General features: G+C 39.8%; 2 protein-coding genes and 1 long non-coding RNA gene across 5 annotated transcripts; 2 read left to right on the forward strand and 1 right to left on the reverse strand.

The window, feature by feature from the left end:
* The first annotated feature begins 7,024 nt into the window (after positions 1-7,024).
* Positions 7,025-10,124, forward strand: LOC140982889 (vesicle-associated membrane protein 727). 3 transcript variants are annotated; one of them, XM_073449668.1, is made up of 6 exons: positions 7,025-7,189; positions 7,655-7,927; positions 8,019-8,217; positions 8,314-8,434; positions 9,685-9,747; positions 9,835-10,124. In XM_073449668.1, exons 2-6 carry the CDS (start codon positions 7,738-7,740, stop codon positions 9,961-9,963), a joined length of 702 nt encoding a protein of 233 aa, XP_073305769.1. In that variant the 5' UTR covers positions 7,025-7,189; positions 7,655-7,737; the 3' UTR covers positions 9,964-10,124. The 3 variants fall into 3 exon arrangements, with proteins under 3 accessions (XP_073305769.1, XP_073305771.1, XP_073305770.1); XM_073449670.1 differs by having other exon boundaries at positions 7,042-7,189; positions 7,683-7,927; XM_073449669.1 differs by having other exon boundaries at positions 7,043-7,195; positions 7,663-7,927.
* A 1,005-nt stretch (positions 10,125-11,129) lies between these two features.
* On the forward strand, positions 11,130-13,215 carry LOC140982890 (iron-sulfur assembly protein IscA-like 1, mitochondrial). Its single transcript, XM_073449671.1, has 3 exons — positions 11,130-11,368; positions 12,095-12,212; positions 12,790-13,215. The coding sequence occupies exons 1-3, from the start codon at positions 11,179-11,181 to the stop codon at positions 12,896-12,898; spliced, it is 417 nt and encodes a 138-aa protein (XP_073305772.1). The 5' UTR covers positions 11,130-11,178; the 3' UTR covers positions 12,899-13,215.
* A 526-nt stretch (positions 13,216-13,741) lies between these two features.
* LOC140982891 (uncharacterized) lies at positions 13,742-16,204 on the reverse strand. Its single transcript, XR_012176359.1, has 2 exons — positions 15,014-16,204; positions 13,742-13,911 (listed from the first exon to the last, which is right to left on the reverse strand). It is a non-coding gene; the product is annotated as an uncharacterized lncRNA (long non-coding RNA).
* Positions 16,205-17,172: the final 968 nt, after the last annotated feature.

Raw genomic sequence — 17,172 nt, forward strand, 5'->3', positions numbered from 1 at the left:
ACTAGAGATGTGGTCTTTCAAGTCGAACTCACACCTCACACAAGTTCACCTGCAATGGAGCAAGAAAAAGAGGATTGGAGAACTGCTATAATTGATTACTTGAAAGAGGGAAAGCTTCCTGATAACCCTCGCGAAGCTCGTAAGTTGAAGACAAAGTGTTCGCGTTATGTGATGATCGGAGAAGTGTTGTATAGAACGTCTTTTGCAGGGCCGCTTCTTCGATGCCTGAGTTATCAAGAGGCTGATTATGTACTCCGAGAAGTTCATGAGGGGTGCTGTGGAAATCACCTGGGGGCTTATGCATTGGCAAGGAAGGTGTTGCTAGCCGGTTATTGTTGGCCCTCAGTGCTGCATGATGCTCAAGAGATAGTGATGTCTTGTGATAGTTGTCAACGTCATGCCTGGTTGCATCACCGACCGACAGCGATGATGAAAGCTATCACGGCCGCCTGTCCTTTTGACCAGTGGAGAATAGATATTGTGGGGCCTTTTCCTATAGCTCCTGCTCAGAAAAAGTTCTTATTGGTGGCAGTTGATTATTTCTCGAAATGGGTGGAAGCAGAGCCGTTGACAAGAATCACTGAGAATGACGTTCTGAAATTCTTGTGGAAGAATATAGTATGCAGATATGGGGTGCCTAGAAGATTGATATCTGATAATGGGAGACAGTTCCAAGGGGCTAAGATCCAAGCTTGGTGTAAAGAGATGAAGATACAACAAGTCTTTACCTCTGTAGCTTACCCGCAGAGTAATGGTCAGGTGGAGGTGACTAATCGAACGCTAGTGCAGGGTCTAAAAGTTAGACTTGGCAAAGCTAAAGGCAATTGGGTGGATGAGCTACCAAGTGTCTTATGGGCGTACCGAACCACTCCGAGAGAAGGAACCAAAGAAACTCCTTTCAGTTTGGTCTACGGTAATGAGGCAGTGCTCCGGGCTGAGATTGGGTTGGAATCGGCCAGAGTAATGTTTTATGACGAAGATAATGCGACGAGACGGGCAACTGACCTTGATCTTTTGGAAGAAAAGAGGGAGGCTGCAAGCATTCACATGGAAGCTTATAAAAATCGCATTGCGCAATCTTATAATCGGAGGGTCATTCAGAGAAGCTTCCAGGTAGGTGACTTGGTCCTGAGGAAGGTGCAAGAAGAGCAGAGAGGAAAGTTGGATCCGAAGTGGGAGGGCCCCTTCAAAGTGATCGAGAAGCTGAACTCTGGAGCCTATTACTTGGAGAATGCGCAAGGCAAGGCTTTGAAGAGGCCCTGGAATGCTTATCACCTTAGGAAGTATTATTCTTGATTCCATCGTTGATGTATTTCATTTTTTTTGAATTTTTCCATGTAATCGGCTGGAATTCAATAAAATCAAGTTCTTCTTTTCGGTTCATGAATGTTGTTGTATTATGATGGTGATAAAAATTAAATTTTCCTACTAAGGCATCGCCTAGTAAAGGAGCAGCGGACAGGAGGAAAATTAAAATTTCCTACTAAGACATCGCCTAGTAGAGGAGCAGTGTGCAGGAGAAAAATTAAAATTTTCCTACTAAGGCATCGCCTAGTAGAGAAACAGTGGGTAGGAGGAAAATTAAATTTTTCTACGAAGGCATCGCCTAGTAGAGGAGCAGAGGACAGGAAGAAAATTAAATTTTCCTACTAAGACATCGCCTAGTAGAGGAGCAGCGGGCAAGAGGAAAATTAAATTTTCCTACTAAGGCATCGCCTAGTAGAGGAACAGAGGGCAGGAAGAAAATTAATTGTCCTACTAAGGCATCGCCTAGTAGAGGAGCAGAGGGCAGGAAGAAAATTCATTTTCCTACTAAGGCCTCGCCTAGTAGAGGAACAGAGGGCAGGAAGAAAATTAATTGTCCTACTAAGGCATCGCCTAGTAGAGGAGCAGAGGGAAGGAAAAAAATTAAATTTTCCTACTAAGGCATCGCCTAGTAAAGGAGCAGAGAAAAATTAAATTTTCCTACTAAGGCATTGCCTAGTAAAGGAGCAGAGGGCAGGAGAAAAATGTAATTTTCCTACTAAGGCATCGCCTAGTAGAGGAGCAGCGCGCAGGAGAAAATTAAATTTTCCTACTAAGGCATAGCCTAATAGAGGAGTTAGAGGGTGGAGGGGTTGAATTTTTATTTTCCTGCTAAGGTATCGCCTAGCAGAGGAGTTAGAGGATGGGGTGTGGAATTTTTACTTTTCTGCTAAGGTGTCACCTAGTAGAGAAGTTAGAGGGTGGAGGTGTTGAATTTTATTTTCCTACTAAGGCATCGCCTAGCAGAGTAGTTAGAGGATGGGGTGTGGAATTTTTACTTTCCTGCTAAGGTGTCACCTAGCAGAGGAGTTAGAGGGTGGAGGTGTTGAATCTTATTTTCCTGCTAAGACATCGCCTAGCAGAGGAGGTAGAGAATGGGGTGTGGAATTTTTACTTTCCTGCTAATGTGTCACCTAGCAGAGGAGTTCGAGGGTGGAGGTCTTGAATCTTATTTTCCTATTAAGGTGTCACCTAGCAGAGGAGTTAAAGGGTGGAGATGTTGAATCTTATTTTCTTGCTAAGGTGTCACCTGACAGAGGAGTTAAATGGTGAATGTGTTGACATTTTTTATTTTCCTGCTAAGGTGTCACCTAGCAGAGGAGTTAGAAGGTGGAGGTGCTGAATTTTTATTTTCCTGTTAGAACATCGCCTAGCCGAGGAGCTAGAGGGTAAGGGCGTCGAATTCTTACTTGCTTGCTTTAGGTATGCCTACTAGAAGAGAAGGAGAGTTGTATATTTTATTAGCCCTTGTGGTTTAATAACATCAAAGATAAATTCGTGAGAAGCAGTAAATTCAAATGCAAAATACTCAAGGTTGCATAAAACGAGTTTCAAACATGCCAAAAGTGTGCGAAAAGAAATAACTAAATGTAAACCTCACAAAAGTTACATAATACTACGGAAAGTAAAGCAGTGCAGAAAGTAACAGAATATGGCCCGAAGGCCTACAATGTCTGCATAAATGAGAAAATAACACAAGTTTTTTTTTTTAAAAAAAAATGGTCTAGAGATCAGGAGGGAGACTAGCTACAAAGTCCTCAAGGCTGATGAAATCAGTGGGAGCGCCGGACGGAGGGTAGCCTTGAGCCTTGAAAAGGTCAACTGCACTCTCAAAACCCACCTCCAAGTAGTGAAAAGCTCTCGGGCCACAGATCTCAACGAATTCTTCAGATTTGAGAAAGTCTTCTTTGAAGGAGGAGGCTTCTGCAGCATGTCGCGCCTTGGCGTCTTTAAGTTCAGCTCGCGAATTCTTTAACTCCTCCTTCAGCTTCTGATTCTCTTTGACGTGGTCCTCTATCAGTCGCTGAAACTCCTGTTTCTCCTTCAAGAGCTCGCCACATTGAGCTTGAGATTCCGAAAGCTCTTTAACGTGTGTCGCTTTCGCTTCATCTAGGGTCGTCTGGAGTTGGTCGCAAAGAGCCTTACTTTCGCGTAAGTCATGGCAAGCGCTGGACCAACTCTCCTAAGTACATCATGCCCTGAGTAAGATAGATAAGAGTGAAAAAACGACAAGAAAAGCAAGCATATATTGAATATCAGTCTAGAATCTGGAATGAGAAGTATACCTCAGCGATACTGCTGCATGTCCGGCGGGTAAGATCAGACCATCCCAGTGAACTCATGAACATCGCATCTGCGTGGGAAGGAAGCTGATACAATATCTTCTGAGCTAAATGAGAAGGACCTCGACCAACGATGACCGACTCCGACGTGTATAAGAGGTGTATACTCGGCCCGGTGATAGGCCCATCATCCGACTCGGGTGCTTCCGGAGAGGAGACCGTTGTGGCTGAGATCTCAGAAATCTTGCGCTTGCTCTTCTGTGGAATGGACGGGCCAGGGTCGGCGGATGTCTTTTCTTTGCCAGATGGAGGATGTGATTCAGCCTGAGGAGGTGGGGAGGAGGCTCGCTCCTGAGTGGAAGAGGAGGAGCCTGCCTTCTTCTTCTTTGCCGGGGTGGGCAGGCCAGCAGGTTTTGTCGCGGTGGTAGAGCATGTTCCCTTCATTTCCGTCTTGAGTGCTGAGGCAACTGACTTCTGAGGTACTGATGATGAACCCTCAGTCTTCTTCTTTGCAATTTCACGGAGAAATAGAGCATTCATAACTCTAGTACCTGCAAGCAAAGACAATGAACCAGATGAGAGTGTTATCAAGTAACGTAATAAGAAAAAGAAAAAACAAGAAACATGAAAAATAAGAATATCTACCAGCATTCTCTTTTAGCTTAATTTTGGCTGGACTCAACCCCGCATGGCACAAGAGATCTTCAGATAGGAGTTGGAGAATACTAAAACATCGATCTCCTAACACTCTCATTATACGCAGATATTCTTTATCTTTCTTGTACCCTTTGGAAAGCTCAGGTTTGGTGAATGTAAGGTACCAATCTGTGAAATAAGTCAATTCTTTGGGGGGCTGAACAAAGAAAAAATATTTTTTTCCAGTCCTTCACATGACTGGGGGCCCCGTCAAGAAGCTTGTGACTAGACCGAGAGGTCACATAGAAAGGTCCGTCCTTAGACTTGGCTAAAACCAAGAAGTAGGAGAAAGTCGTGCAGTTCAGCGGAAGGTCTAAGGCCCTAAATAGCACAGCGAAGCAGCATATCGAGCGGAAAGCATTGGGGGTGAGTAAACCTAAATGCACCTGATAATACTTGCTTAACTCTTGGAGGAAATCGCACAAGGGAAAACGAAGACCTGCATCAAGGTGGTGCTGAAAGAAAGTGTAGCAGCCTTTGGGAGCTAGATAGGGTCGGTCCTCGGAGGTAGGAATGATGATCTGATGGGAAGAAGGAATGTGCCACAAAGTCCTAAGTTTTGACTCGCTATCAGAAGGGATGTGGGAAGACAAATGACCGTACCATAAGTTATCTGCGTCAGATATGTTCATCTGTTGGGTCACATGGCGAACTTCCTTACCAGGACGGCCATGGGTGGTGACTTCCTCCTCGTGAGAATCAAGGGTAAATTCAGGATCAGTAAGGAAAATCCTACTCTGGCTAGACTTGCTAGACCCTCTAGACCTCTCGGAATCACTCGAAAAATTAGACTCGGAATCACTCGAGGAACTAGATGCGGAATCGAAAGAAGACATAAGTGTTAATGATAATCAAACAGAAAAAGGAGAGAACTGACCCGAATGAGATGTGGAAAAATACTCAAGGAATAAGACCGCAAGGATGAGCCGGGGACGAGCACAAGGATGTCCGAGCGATGTGCGCTTGAGCGTGCAGGTGTCTCGAGCGCTGAGCGAGGCAAGATGCTCGGGCGCTGGCCGAGCGTGTAGATAGCTTGGGCAAGAGTGTGCGCGGGGAGGGCGAGGCTTCGAGGCTGATGATTGGGCGAGGCTATCGAGCTTGTGGTGAGGCGAAGGCTTGGCGAGGGGAGAGGGTGTGTGGCTTGCTGGCGAGGCTGGCGATGGTGGTGGGGCGAGGGTGTATTGGCGAGAGTGATGGGGAGGCGCGGCGAGGGCGCGCGCTGCACTTGGTGAGGCGAGGGCTTGGAGAAGGGCGAGGGCGAGGGTGTGTGGCTTGCTGGCGGGGTGGGGCGAGGGTGTATTGGCGAGAGTGATGGGGAGGCGCGGCGAGGGCGCGCGCTGCACTTGGTGAGGCGAGGGCTTGGCGAGGGGCGAGGGCAAGGGTGTGACTCGCTGGCGAGGCTGGCGACGGTGGTGGGGTGAGGGTGTATTGGCGAGAGTGATGAGGATGCGCGGCGAGGGCACGCGCTGCACTTGGTGAGGCGAGGGCTGGGCGAGAGGCGAGGGCGAGGCTTCGCTGTTGCCGGGGAGGACGAGGGCGAGGCTTCGAGGCTGCTGATTGGGCGAGGCTATCGAGTTTGTGGCGAGGAGGGGAGAAGGCTTGGCGAGGGGCGACTGTGAGGGTATGGCTTGCTGGCGAGGCTGGGGACAGTGGTGGGGCTAGGGTGTATTGGCGACAGTGATGGGGAGGCGCGACGAGGGCACGCGCTGCACTTGGTGAGGCGAGGGCTGGGGGTTTGCGCGCTGGCGGAGGGCGCGAGGGCGAGTGCGGCGAGGCTGGCGACGGTGGTGGGGCGAGGAGGCGAGGCGAAGGCCAGGAGCTCGCGCTGAAGATGGCGAGGCGAGTGGAAGATAGTGGCTAGGGTGTGCGTGACGGTGACGGTGAGGTGATGATGAAGCGGAACGCGCAGGTGAGGCGTGGGCTGGGGAGAGCTGGCAAGTGAATTGCAGAGCAAATTCTGTAGGGGAGAAGTGGAATTGAAGTGAAGAGGGAACCTCTATTTATAGGGGAAGTCCGACCAAATCTTTTCTTTCGGAGCAAGATTACGACAAACGAAATTAACATCGTTCGTTAACGACAAACGAAATTAATTTTTCTGCCATGGTACGTCCTCATCGCCGATAAACCAAGGACAACACATTTAATCGAACTTTGAACCTACGATTCAGTTCGACTTGGGAGGGGGAGACTGGTGATACCCCATGGATGAGCCCATCAAGATCCGGCCCATACCTAAGGCCCACAGGTGAAAGGCCCATGACAAAGCCCATGTGTTCTCCTATAAATACCAGGTTTGAGCGTACGGTTATTTCATTCACTATATTGTTTTCAGCAGCACCCTTAGCTGCTCCCCCTATATATCCTCAGTCTCTGACTTGAGCGTCGGAGGGGCTACGCCAGGACACCCTCCTGGCCCCCTTCTAACGGTCTTATTTGTGATTTCAGGCTCAGAGTAATCTTAAAACCCACGTCTGAACTAGTGACGCTCGTTGGGATCGGACCCAAAATTTCCCGTGAGTATCAATAGATGACCCAAATAAAAGATTTGTCTCACAAAATACGACCGTGAGACCGTCTCACAAAAGTTTTTGTCTTATTTTAAAACTAAAAATCTTATTTATAATATTTTTTTTCTGAAAATAATGTATTCAATTAAGTTTTATTATTATTATTTATTCAGTTATAATTTTATTGTTTTATTATATAACAATTTGGGTCATACCCAAGAAAGGAGAAATAGAATGCAAATAGTGGAATAGGTGGCAATAATTCATTTCTATATATTTCTACTGTCCTCTAGCTTACGTCTTAATTTCCAATTTCTTAACCGCAACGCAATCCGCCCAAATTAATTAGTATCATTCCAGAAGATGATCCGGATCTATTGATTTCGCTTCGTATCACAGGTTTCAGTTTAATCGTTTCATGGATTTGATTTAGCTTTTATTTGATGATGATAAGTATCATGTTGTTTTACTTTGATTATTTTGAGTTACCACTTTTTATCGTCATTTTCGGCTTGAGGTATGCAATTATTGTCTGGGTTCTTTACGATTTTCACTCGTTGAGTGTCCACTTGCAATTCGAGCATGATGATTTTTGTTGCGACGCCGTTGATTTTGTTGGTTTTGAGTTGTTAATTTAATTATTTTGATTGCTCGTGGTTAGGGTAATGGGGTTACGTTTACTTTTGGCTGTAAAGAAATTGTATAGATGCATGCCGGAGCTGATTTGGGTCTTAGGTCTCGTGTGTTATTTCTGTACTTTTTCTTTGCTTGGGTTTCGAGTAGAGAGAGTACATTGGCTGAGCTTGTGTCTTGTGATTACTGATTCATTTGTTTGCCTAAGTTCTTTTATCTCTTTAATTTTAGGTGGAAAGGACTTATCCTTTAACTCTAGGTGGAACGGACTTATCCCTGGCGTTAATTTGTTTTGTGGGATTGGTTTTTGGAAAATGAGTCCAAAAGGTTTGATTTACAGCTTCGTTGCGAAAGGGACCGTTGTTCTGGCCGAGCACACTCCTTATTCTGGAAACTTCAGTACAATTGCCGTTCAATGCTTGCAAAAGCTTCCTTCGAATAGCAGCAAGTATACTTACTCGTGCGATGGTCACACGTTCAATTTCCTCCTCGAAAATGGATTTGGTACTTGATCCTTAACGTTCTCAACTGTGCATGTGCCCCTTTTCAGCTCAAATTATATCTAGAGAAATTATAATGCTCATTTGATTTGCAGTCTTCCTCGTAGTTGCTGACGAATCAATGGGAAGAAGTGTACCTTTCGTATTTCTTGAGAAAGTGAAGGATGATTTCAAACAACGGTATGGAGACAGCATCAAGAATGACGGTCAACACCCTCTAGCAGATGATGATGAGGACGATGATTTGTTTGAGGATCGATTTAGCATTGCGTATAATCTTGACCGAGAATTTGGGTGCGTATATAGCTTGTTTTTCGTGGAAATGCACGATGAATTAAATTTTCTGATGTCCAAAAATGTGCAGAATTTTTATATTGTGTTCCTTACTAGGCCAAGGCTTAAAGAGCACATGGAATATTGCATGAATCATCCTGAAGAAATTAATAAGCTATCCAAATTGAAGGCACAAATAACAGAGGTCAAAGGGATAATGATGGACAACATAGAGAAGGTAATCGTTCATTTCATACAACTGTTAGATAGAATGTAAATTAAGTTTAAATGTCGCATGGGTGTTAAAAAAATGTACCGAAGATTACGTTTGTGTGCGATAAAAGTGGTTGTTTCCGTTGTATTTGACCATTTTTCTTTTCATCTCTTTGGCCTTTTCATGTTTGTAATTATAATGGTTCTGATTTGCTAAATCAAATTCTGATTTGCTAAATCAAATTCTGATTAGCTAAGGTTGCTAAATTGTCAGTTAGGAGATACATGAAACTGCATTGACAATGGTAGTGAATATTTTAGTCAAGATCCACTTGTATCAACTCCTGGTCCATTAAGAGTTGAAGTCAAAGAGTTTTGCTTGTGCAACCCGCTAGAAGGATCTTTTTGTCTCTTTAACCCCTCTCTGTTTTGTCTGAGTGTTCATATGTGATATGATGAAAATTTTCCGAGTCTTGTGAGCTGGACACTGGACTAACACCTAGCCTTTGCAAATAAGCATGGCTTACATAGAATTTTGTGCCAGAAGAAGATTCTCTACTAACATATATCATGCATTCTCAGTGAAAAGGATGTGGACTTCTTTTTGCGGGGGGGGGGGGGGGGGGGTTTGGGAGGATACAGATAGCGGAGGATGCAGATAGCTGTAAGCTCATGAAATGAGACAACCCTTCAAGCTTTAAGTGTAAAAGATGTCTCGTTATTCTCTTTCCTCTTCAGCTTTGACTAATTCACAAAGTCGTGGCTCCAAAAGGACCTCTTAATTCTTCCGGTCATTAGGGATCATGGATTAAGAATACTGAAATCAGCTCCTTGTGTTATTTCTTCTTTTTTTAGCATTTTATGAATGTCAATACACAGTACTTTTTAACTCAAGGGATCTAAATTAAAAAATCTTCCTCTCTCATTTTGTCATTCATGTTCACCAAATGATTCCTTTGAAGTTTGTGAGGTTAGTAAAATATAAATCGAATTATTGTCGCCTCCCACGAATACGTGCTTTTGGGACAACAGGCTTAATTTGGTTAATTAGGGCCAAGAGGTCAAAGATTAAGACTCTTTGAAGAGAGCAAAATCCCATATATTTAAGTTGGTGCACGTCTTGGATATTGAAACTCAGCATATTAGAAATCCCTGCTCTTGGCTCCCACTTAGTACAAAGCTACTGATTGATTATCTTCTCTCAATTGAGCTCAAGCTTTTACACTAAGCGGTTTTAACATAGCTCCAATTATTGAACTATTTTTTTGCCTTCAGGTTTTGGATCGTGGTGAGAAGATTGAACTACTGGTTGATAAAACAGAAAATCTTCAGTTCCAGGTGAGAATTTTCTTCTGTCTGAACTTGCAGGAAAATATAGATACTTGGAACGTGATAGTAACATGTTCAGGAGAATATATTTTTCAGGCTGACAGCTTCCAAAGGCAAGGAAGGCAGCTGCGTCGTAAAATGTGGCTGCAAAATCTTCACATGAAGCTGATGGTCGGAGGAGCTGTTCTCGTCCTGCTCTTCATCATTTGGTTCATATTTCACTAAACATGGCAGACTTTGGATCTGAAACGTAATGAATATATTGTGAGTGAGCTGTGTTTCTTTTCTCGTACTAGCACGGTATGTTCATGTATATTTGTTGGTGCAACACTATGACATCGTTAATGTTCTTGCACATTACACGCATATTCCTTCCAGATCATTTATCTTCATCTTGTTAATTTAGCAAGCATTGTGTTGTCTTCCTGGATACTACGCACAATCGATATGCAAAGGCTCTTTTAGCTAAGCTGTCGTCATTTCAGCTAAAGCTCTTTTACGCAAACTGAATTTTATTAGTAATGTCAATAATCAAGGAATTTTCATACTAATTAATATTTGCTTGACCTTTGAATTTTAACTCGATTCCATAATTTTATATTTGAAATATATATTTTAAACTGCGCTCATCCCACGCCATTGTTGATCTTTAATTCCAACAATATTTCAATAATATTCGTATAAATATAAAATACCCATTAGTCTTTATACATTTAAAGTCTGTACGGTATGTCATACCTTAAATTTCAAATAAATACAGTATTTTAACATATAATTCTTACTCGACTCGATCGTAACACATAATTATTTACATATAGACACAACGATGACCAAACACTTGTTTCTTTGCAACTCCAACTATTATAAGTACATTATACACACAAAAATTTAAGAGTGAGTCTTATGTGAGACCGTCTCACACAAGTTTTTGTCAAAATTTTAAATGGTTTTTTTTACGTACAAATAGCAATCCAATGAAAATAATTTACGAGATACATTTGATATTACCGCGACATTAATGTCCTACATATGTTAGTTGATAATCCACGATTTTTTTTGTTAAATATACATTGATTTATAGTTGTTATTTTTAAATAAAAATTTTGGTCCTTTGAATTAAAAATGGATGTATATATTTTTTTTACAATGTAAAACAAACAATTAATTATATTAAATCATCACCATTTGAGTTTATCCAGCCAAAATATTTGGAGACTGAAATTTTAAGAAATATTTACATACATAAATTTTAAATCAATTGTTCATGATTAGTTTTTGTTTTTTTTTAATTTTAGTCGGATCTTATCCGACTCGTTTTTTGTCGATTCGGGTCCAACCCGGTCCACGGGCTTGAATCTTATTTATTTTAATAAAAAAATCGAGGCAAAAGATAAAGGGCTGTTTGGCTTCGCAGCATCTCGTGAAGAAAACACAATTAAAATGGCAGGTTCAATTCTGAAAACCAGCGCAGAGAAGTTGGGACCCTTCGCGCGGAAACAAGTTCTGTCCCTAACGGACGCCGCGGCCGCTAGAATACGGCAGCTTCTTGAGAAGCGCCAGCGTTCTTACCTCAAGCTCGGAGTCAAGGCTCGCGGTTGCAACGGCTTATCCTACACGCTCAATTATGCCGGTGAGTTTCATTTTCCTTGTTTTTTTTAATAATTGATTCTGCCTACGCTAGGAGATTGGCCTTCGAATTTTTTTTTTATGGGTAAGATATTGTGAGAATTTGTTAGTCTACGGTTGATTGTGATCGTATTAGTTTCAAATTTTTTAGCGTGCACTTGATAACTCATAATCTATTAAGATTTGCATTCGAACAGGGGAAAAGTTACATTTTTCGGTGATGCTGTGATGCTCGTTTAAATTTGAACTCATACCTCTGGTTTATTTGTGGGGGTGATGAACTTGGATTCACTTTTGTAATTTTACATGTAAAAGACGAGTGAGCTGGATGGCGATTCAATCCATCACGATCACGAGTTTTACCGTGGTATATAGTGACAGAATTGTTCAGTTTAATTCTTGATTGAGCTTTGTCGATTTCATTCTATTGAGTTTGATATAAATTTCGAAAGTTTCTCTATGCTGTAAATAATTGGCTTCATAAGTTTTGCCATGGGCGTGAAAAATTCACGGTAATCACCCGAGTATGGTTGCATCTATGCTGAACTGGTTGATATACATTCTTGTAACAGTTAAGCTTGATTATTGAAATATGCGAGGGGTGTATCTTTAATGTGACATTCCGAAATTTATCTCATTTTAGTTTCGCTGGTGATATTATTCTACCATATTGTTGTTTCATTTGAGTTGATCGCTTTGTTCTGAATTGTTAACTTTATCAAATTCACAGATGAGAAAATGAAGTTCGATGAATTGGTCGAGGATAAAGGGATAAAGATATTGATTGATCCAAAGGCTCTAATGCATGTCATAGGGACCAAGATGGATTTTGTTGATGATAAACTCAGGTATGTGATAGTTAAATACTTACTCTTTCTGATGAATTTAACTTAGTGGCATTTTTGTTTGTATTTTTTGCACATATGTTTTGTGCTTTTTAAATCATCTGATCCTTCATTCGTTCTATTTGGTCGAAGATTAAATTCAGGGAACCGAGTTTACCTTAAATCCACAAATATTCCTTTAAGGGTGATCTTTTCTCTCCAGTGCTTTCAGTAACATTTTAATCCAAAATATTAAAGAGAAAAACTCATCCTTTCTTCTATCCCTGATTTGCGGTAATGAAATTTTGGCATAGACAATGTGAATTACAGGACACATGAGAATTTCCATTTTAAGTTATATTCCCTGAATCATAAATTTCCGGCGACAACAATTTGTTTGGTTATGCGGTTCCCAAAGCCTGTTTAAGATACCAGCGACAGCAGGGATGACCATAAACCTTAGGGAGGCGAGAAATACTCTCTATGCTACCTATTTTCCATGTGCGAACATAATTGCCTCAACCCGCCCCCTACCCCGGTCTCAGCCTCATATATTTGGGTGCAATTACGTACTCTGACTTCTCTACATGCTCTTGAGCAGATCTGAGTTCATATTCATTAATCCAAACTCCAAAGGGCAGTGTGGCTGTGGAGAGTCTTTTATGACAGTGAGCAATTCTGAAGCAGCCAAACCAGGTGGCAGCTCGTGAGCATAAGTTACTTTGAGCTTGTATTTTCTTTATTTACACAAGAAGTCAAGAACAGATATAGAGATCGAACGCACATGCTAGATCGAAGAAAAACCAACTAGAAATTAAGTTGAAGAAACTGAATTGGCCCGTGGAGTCCGGATTTTGTAGGTTTTCCAGATTGGAATAAATTACCGATATCGGTGTTGTAGCGAAAACAAACGAATGTTTAGACTTTGTGTAATGTCCATAGATTGTTTCTGCTTACGATTTGTGTCAAGAAATCACTATAACGGAATAATAATGAATAAAAAGCATTAACTTGCTCTTCCATTTTATCACCGCTGATCCATTTTGTTCTGATGCGTTTATTTGGAGAAATTCTTGCCTAAGCCAAGTTACCAATGCATATTTCATTTTTCAAACTGGGATGTCACATTATATACAACACCATTTATTATTAATATGAGATTCTTATACTAACCACTCTCGATCTTCAAGACACACCAATTTTCTTTTCGAAAATACTCATTTCCCACAACATCGTTTTTTCATTGAAAATTAAATTAAAAAAGCCTCATTTTTTCATTTGTGAGCTTGAGTTAAATTTTTTTAAATATGTTTGAAGCTCAAAAATTGCAAACAAGTATAGAACCATTGTAAATAGCTCACAAATAGACTCGAACCATTTTCCAAGATACATCTCACAGAGAAACATCACCAAATTTTCCATAAGCATTTGACATAAACATTTTCGAAGTTAAGTTCAAACTTAATATAATGAAGAAACAATGGTTTCCTGACCAGTGTAATCAAGATTGTCAGAAGTGCTAGAAAAGTTCAAAGAACTCATGCCAGACTACCCATTGGCGACAACCTATGCTTTGACCATACTTCCAGGGCTTCACGGTGAAGAGCATTCATACGAATGTAAGGCCTTTTTTCACGAATTAATTTTTCAGCACTTTTCCAATCTTCTGCTAGGCCAAGAGCCACCAAAAGAGCACACATTACTGCAACGCTTCGTCCATGTCCTAAAGAATGATAAAATTGTAAGTACCAAATTTCATCAATGTGCAAATGTTGTCAGCTTTTGGACTAGAATTAGTTCACCAAGGCAACAAAGCTCACATTATGAAGTCATTTGGAATAAATGTAAAAACCCTTGATAGGCATAAATCTTTTGTGCACAGAGGGAAAATTGAACAAGAATGGTCATAATTCAGACCAAAAGATAACTAATTCAGGCTGAAACTAAAGGAGAAAAGGACTCTTACTGCATTGGAGACTGTAAAGATGCAAGCCAAATTTGAATAAATGAAAGCCTGTTCACTGTCTTTCTGGAAAATAACATAACCCTAGCCTAATCTTTCATTTGAATGAATAGAAACTCTGGTATCGTCCTCAAAACAACTCAGCTTTCTAAAAGCCTAAAACAACCAGTATATCAAGTCTACCCATTTTTTCCATGTATAAGCGATAAAAACCTTCTCTCTTTAAACTTATTGCATCTCATTTTTAATGTTCATAAGAATTATATACTGGAGAAGAGAAGACATGAAACAGATACAATTCACTGGCAGAACTGTGTTATCAGGATATCAAAGCTGAAAGAGCAAAACCAATCCACAAGCTAATATTCAAATCCAGCAGAAGTCAGAAAGACAGATTCACAGGAATCCTACTACTCATGTATTAAACAATCGAGAACATGTTTTCCTGACTATAAGGACCATCAAAAAAGACACAGAGAGAGAGATACATATCCTTTGACAATAGTTCACTGTAAAAATTAGTTGGTTGGACTAAAACAATAATATTCAGCCAGTAGTTGCAGTTCTTACATAGCTGATGTAAAAACCTAGCAAGTACACCAGCTCATTCTTATTGTGGCTTTCCATGTTCAGCAATTTATTGATTCATAATATATTCTCATCCTCTCATAACTCTCATAAAACTGATACACAAACGTTCCATTCAGGCACTCGATAATATCCGAGAAAACCAATTACAAGCATATTATAGGATGATATAATGAAAACAACAATATTGACTGAACATTAAATATACTCTCAATGAACTAGCAATTCATGATCTCTAACAACTGAAATGAACTTTTAACACTTAATATCATACCATATGAGCAATGAACAAAAATAGGAGTTTTCTGAGCAATCTTTCGACGAGCCCATTTCACCGCAGACTCAATCTCACCCGGCCGAGGAGCCCGAGTATCCCATGTAGGAATGCAAAAATATGCATGCCCTGATACCTCCATTTTCCTAGGCAATTCACAGGTGCAATCAATTATAGCCGGATTACCGGGTGGCAACTTATCTGGCAAATAAGGCCAACCTCCAACATACAAACCTTCACTGATCTTACTGTACGGATCCTCTCTACTTGTAAATCTTCTTACAGCCGAAAATGCTCTCACGAAATATCAGTTAGGACTGAACATAACCAAAGACCAAATTGGAAACTTACCATCTGAACCTTTTCCTAGAAGCATCGGCAGATTTACGGAAGGATGGGAAGCAATTGTAACCAATAATGATACCAAAGATGCATACAAAATTGGTATTGTAAGCAAAGTGAAGCCAAGATATCTAAGAGATGCAAAGAAAATGAATAAAGTTGCTGCCTTTAGGCCTATGAGGAAAGACATACCAACACCCATTATTTTTCTTGAATCGAAAGAGAATCGTATGGGGGAAATTTTCTTCTTGAAAATGTACGGTTTGAGTTAACAGGAATGAATAGGGTGATTAGGAGTCAGCATCGAACGCACGGATAGAGGAGCGAATAAAGGTGGAGCCTTTTGTGTTCGTTTCGAGTTGATGACAATTTATTCCACACATCTACCCATAAAATGATTGCGAATTACACTTTGCCCTCTCAACTACACACAAAATACATTTTTTTCTCTGAATTTTCAAATGTACAGACTACAGTGTATCCATTTACCAGAGAAAAGAGATTGTTGTTCTTTGCTTGAACTGAAATAATCCACGGGACAACCCATTAGACTGTGGCTCTAACTCATTATAAACTGAAACACGAAAGTGATACTGTTGAAAATTAGGTGCGCTTAGTTCCTTTTTTTTGAAAAAAAAAAAAAGAAGATAAAGTGCAAGAAAATGGAAGTCCCAAAGGGTGTTCAGAGATGGGTTGTTGACATATCGAAGTGGAACCCTTCTTGTCATTCACTTGTTTTTTTTTTTTTTCCTTCTTCCTCAGCATGAGCACTCCTCCATCATCAACAGACAACAGGTAATCTTTATGTCACGTGTGTGTTTCAAGTTTCCATTTTCTCGGTTTATTCAACTAGTTTGCTTTATGTACAGAGCTTACATTATACATTATACGGTTGAATGATAGATTTTTATGGATTTGATATATTTTTATTGATTTTTATGGACTCTCACATATTTATAAAAAGATTTATGTGGATTCATGTAGACTTTTTTGCAAAATTTTAGACTTTTGTGATTTTTTTTATAGAATTTTATAAATTTTTTACTTAGTTATAACATATTATTTTTTATTAATTTCTTTGAACCAATAATTAATTGAAATATATAACATATTCAGTTTGAAATAGTTTTTCAATATTTATATTAATAAATAAATAAATATATTTAAAAGTTAAATCATCCTTACATGTGTAAATATGTGGCTTTGTATGCATGTTTGTAAATTTTTAAAATACATTAATTTGATTAATATGTAATCTTGTTTTTGAATTAATAATATACATATGAAAAAAAATATTATTTAGCATTGTGTGAATATAATTTTGTATAAAAATATCGTAGCTAATATATTAATTAATAATGCTAAAAAGAATTTAAAAAATCATGGTTGTTGTAAAGATATTCAATTATTAAGAATTAAACGACATTTTTTGAATCATTTTTTTATTATTATTGAATATTACATTAATTTGTATAAATCATAAATTAAAAATCACAAAATCAATTTTAGAATTCAAAATTTCCTATGATATTAAAATAAAAAATTATTAAATGAACAATCAGCTAAAAAATGAAAAATTTGAAAAAGAAATATGAAAAAATATATAGAGATACACACTTCGAAAATTTGAGAGAATGATAGAGATAGATGAAAGGAGAGAAGATAAGAAAAGAGCTGATGTGAAACGACAGAAAGAGAAATAAATAGCTTGTGTATGATTTAGAAATTTTAAAAATCCATCCAAATCTTTGGGTTGAACTAAATAAAAATTTTGACAATTTATAGTTGTTGTAATGCTCGAGATTTGATTCTGTTAA

The sequence above is a fragment of the Primulina huaijiensis genome, chromosome 8, assembly GCF_012295235.1.
Source record: "Primulina huaijiensis isolate GDHJ02 chromosome 8, ASM1229523v2, whole genome shotgun sequence".
Taxonomy (NCBI): Eukaryota; Viridiplantae; Streptophyta; class Magnoliopsida; order Lamiales; family Gesneriaceae; genus Primulina; species Primulina huaijiensis.

Coding starts and splice junctions, on each gene's coding strand:
- LOC140982889 (XM_073449668.1), top strand. CDS start 7,738: ATGAGTCCAAAAGGTTTGATTTACAGCTTCGTTGCGAAAGGGACCGTT. Junction 8,435..9,684: donor TGATGGACAACATAGAGAAG/GTAATCGTTCAT, acceptor TTTTGCCTTCAG/GTTTTGGATCGTGGTGAGAA. Junction 9,748..9,834: donor CAGAAAATCTTCAGTTCCAG/GTGAGAATTTTC, acceptor TATATTTTTCAG/GCTGACAGCTTCCAAAGGCA.
- LOC140982890 (XM_073449671.1), top strand. CDS start 11,179: ATGGCAGGTTCAATTCTGAAAACCAGCGCAGAGAAGTTGGGACCCTTC. Junction 11,369..12,094: donor CTACACGCTCAATTATGCCG/GTGAGTTTCATT, acceptor TCAAATTCACAG/ATGAGAAAATGAAGTTCGAT. Junction 12,213..12,789: donor TTTGTTGATGATAAACTCAG/GTATGTGATAGT, acceptor GCTCTTGAGCAG/ATCTGAGTTCATATTCATTA.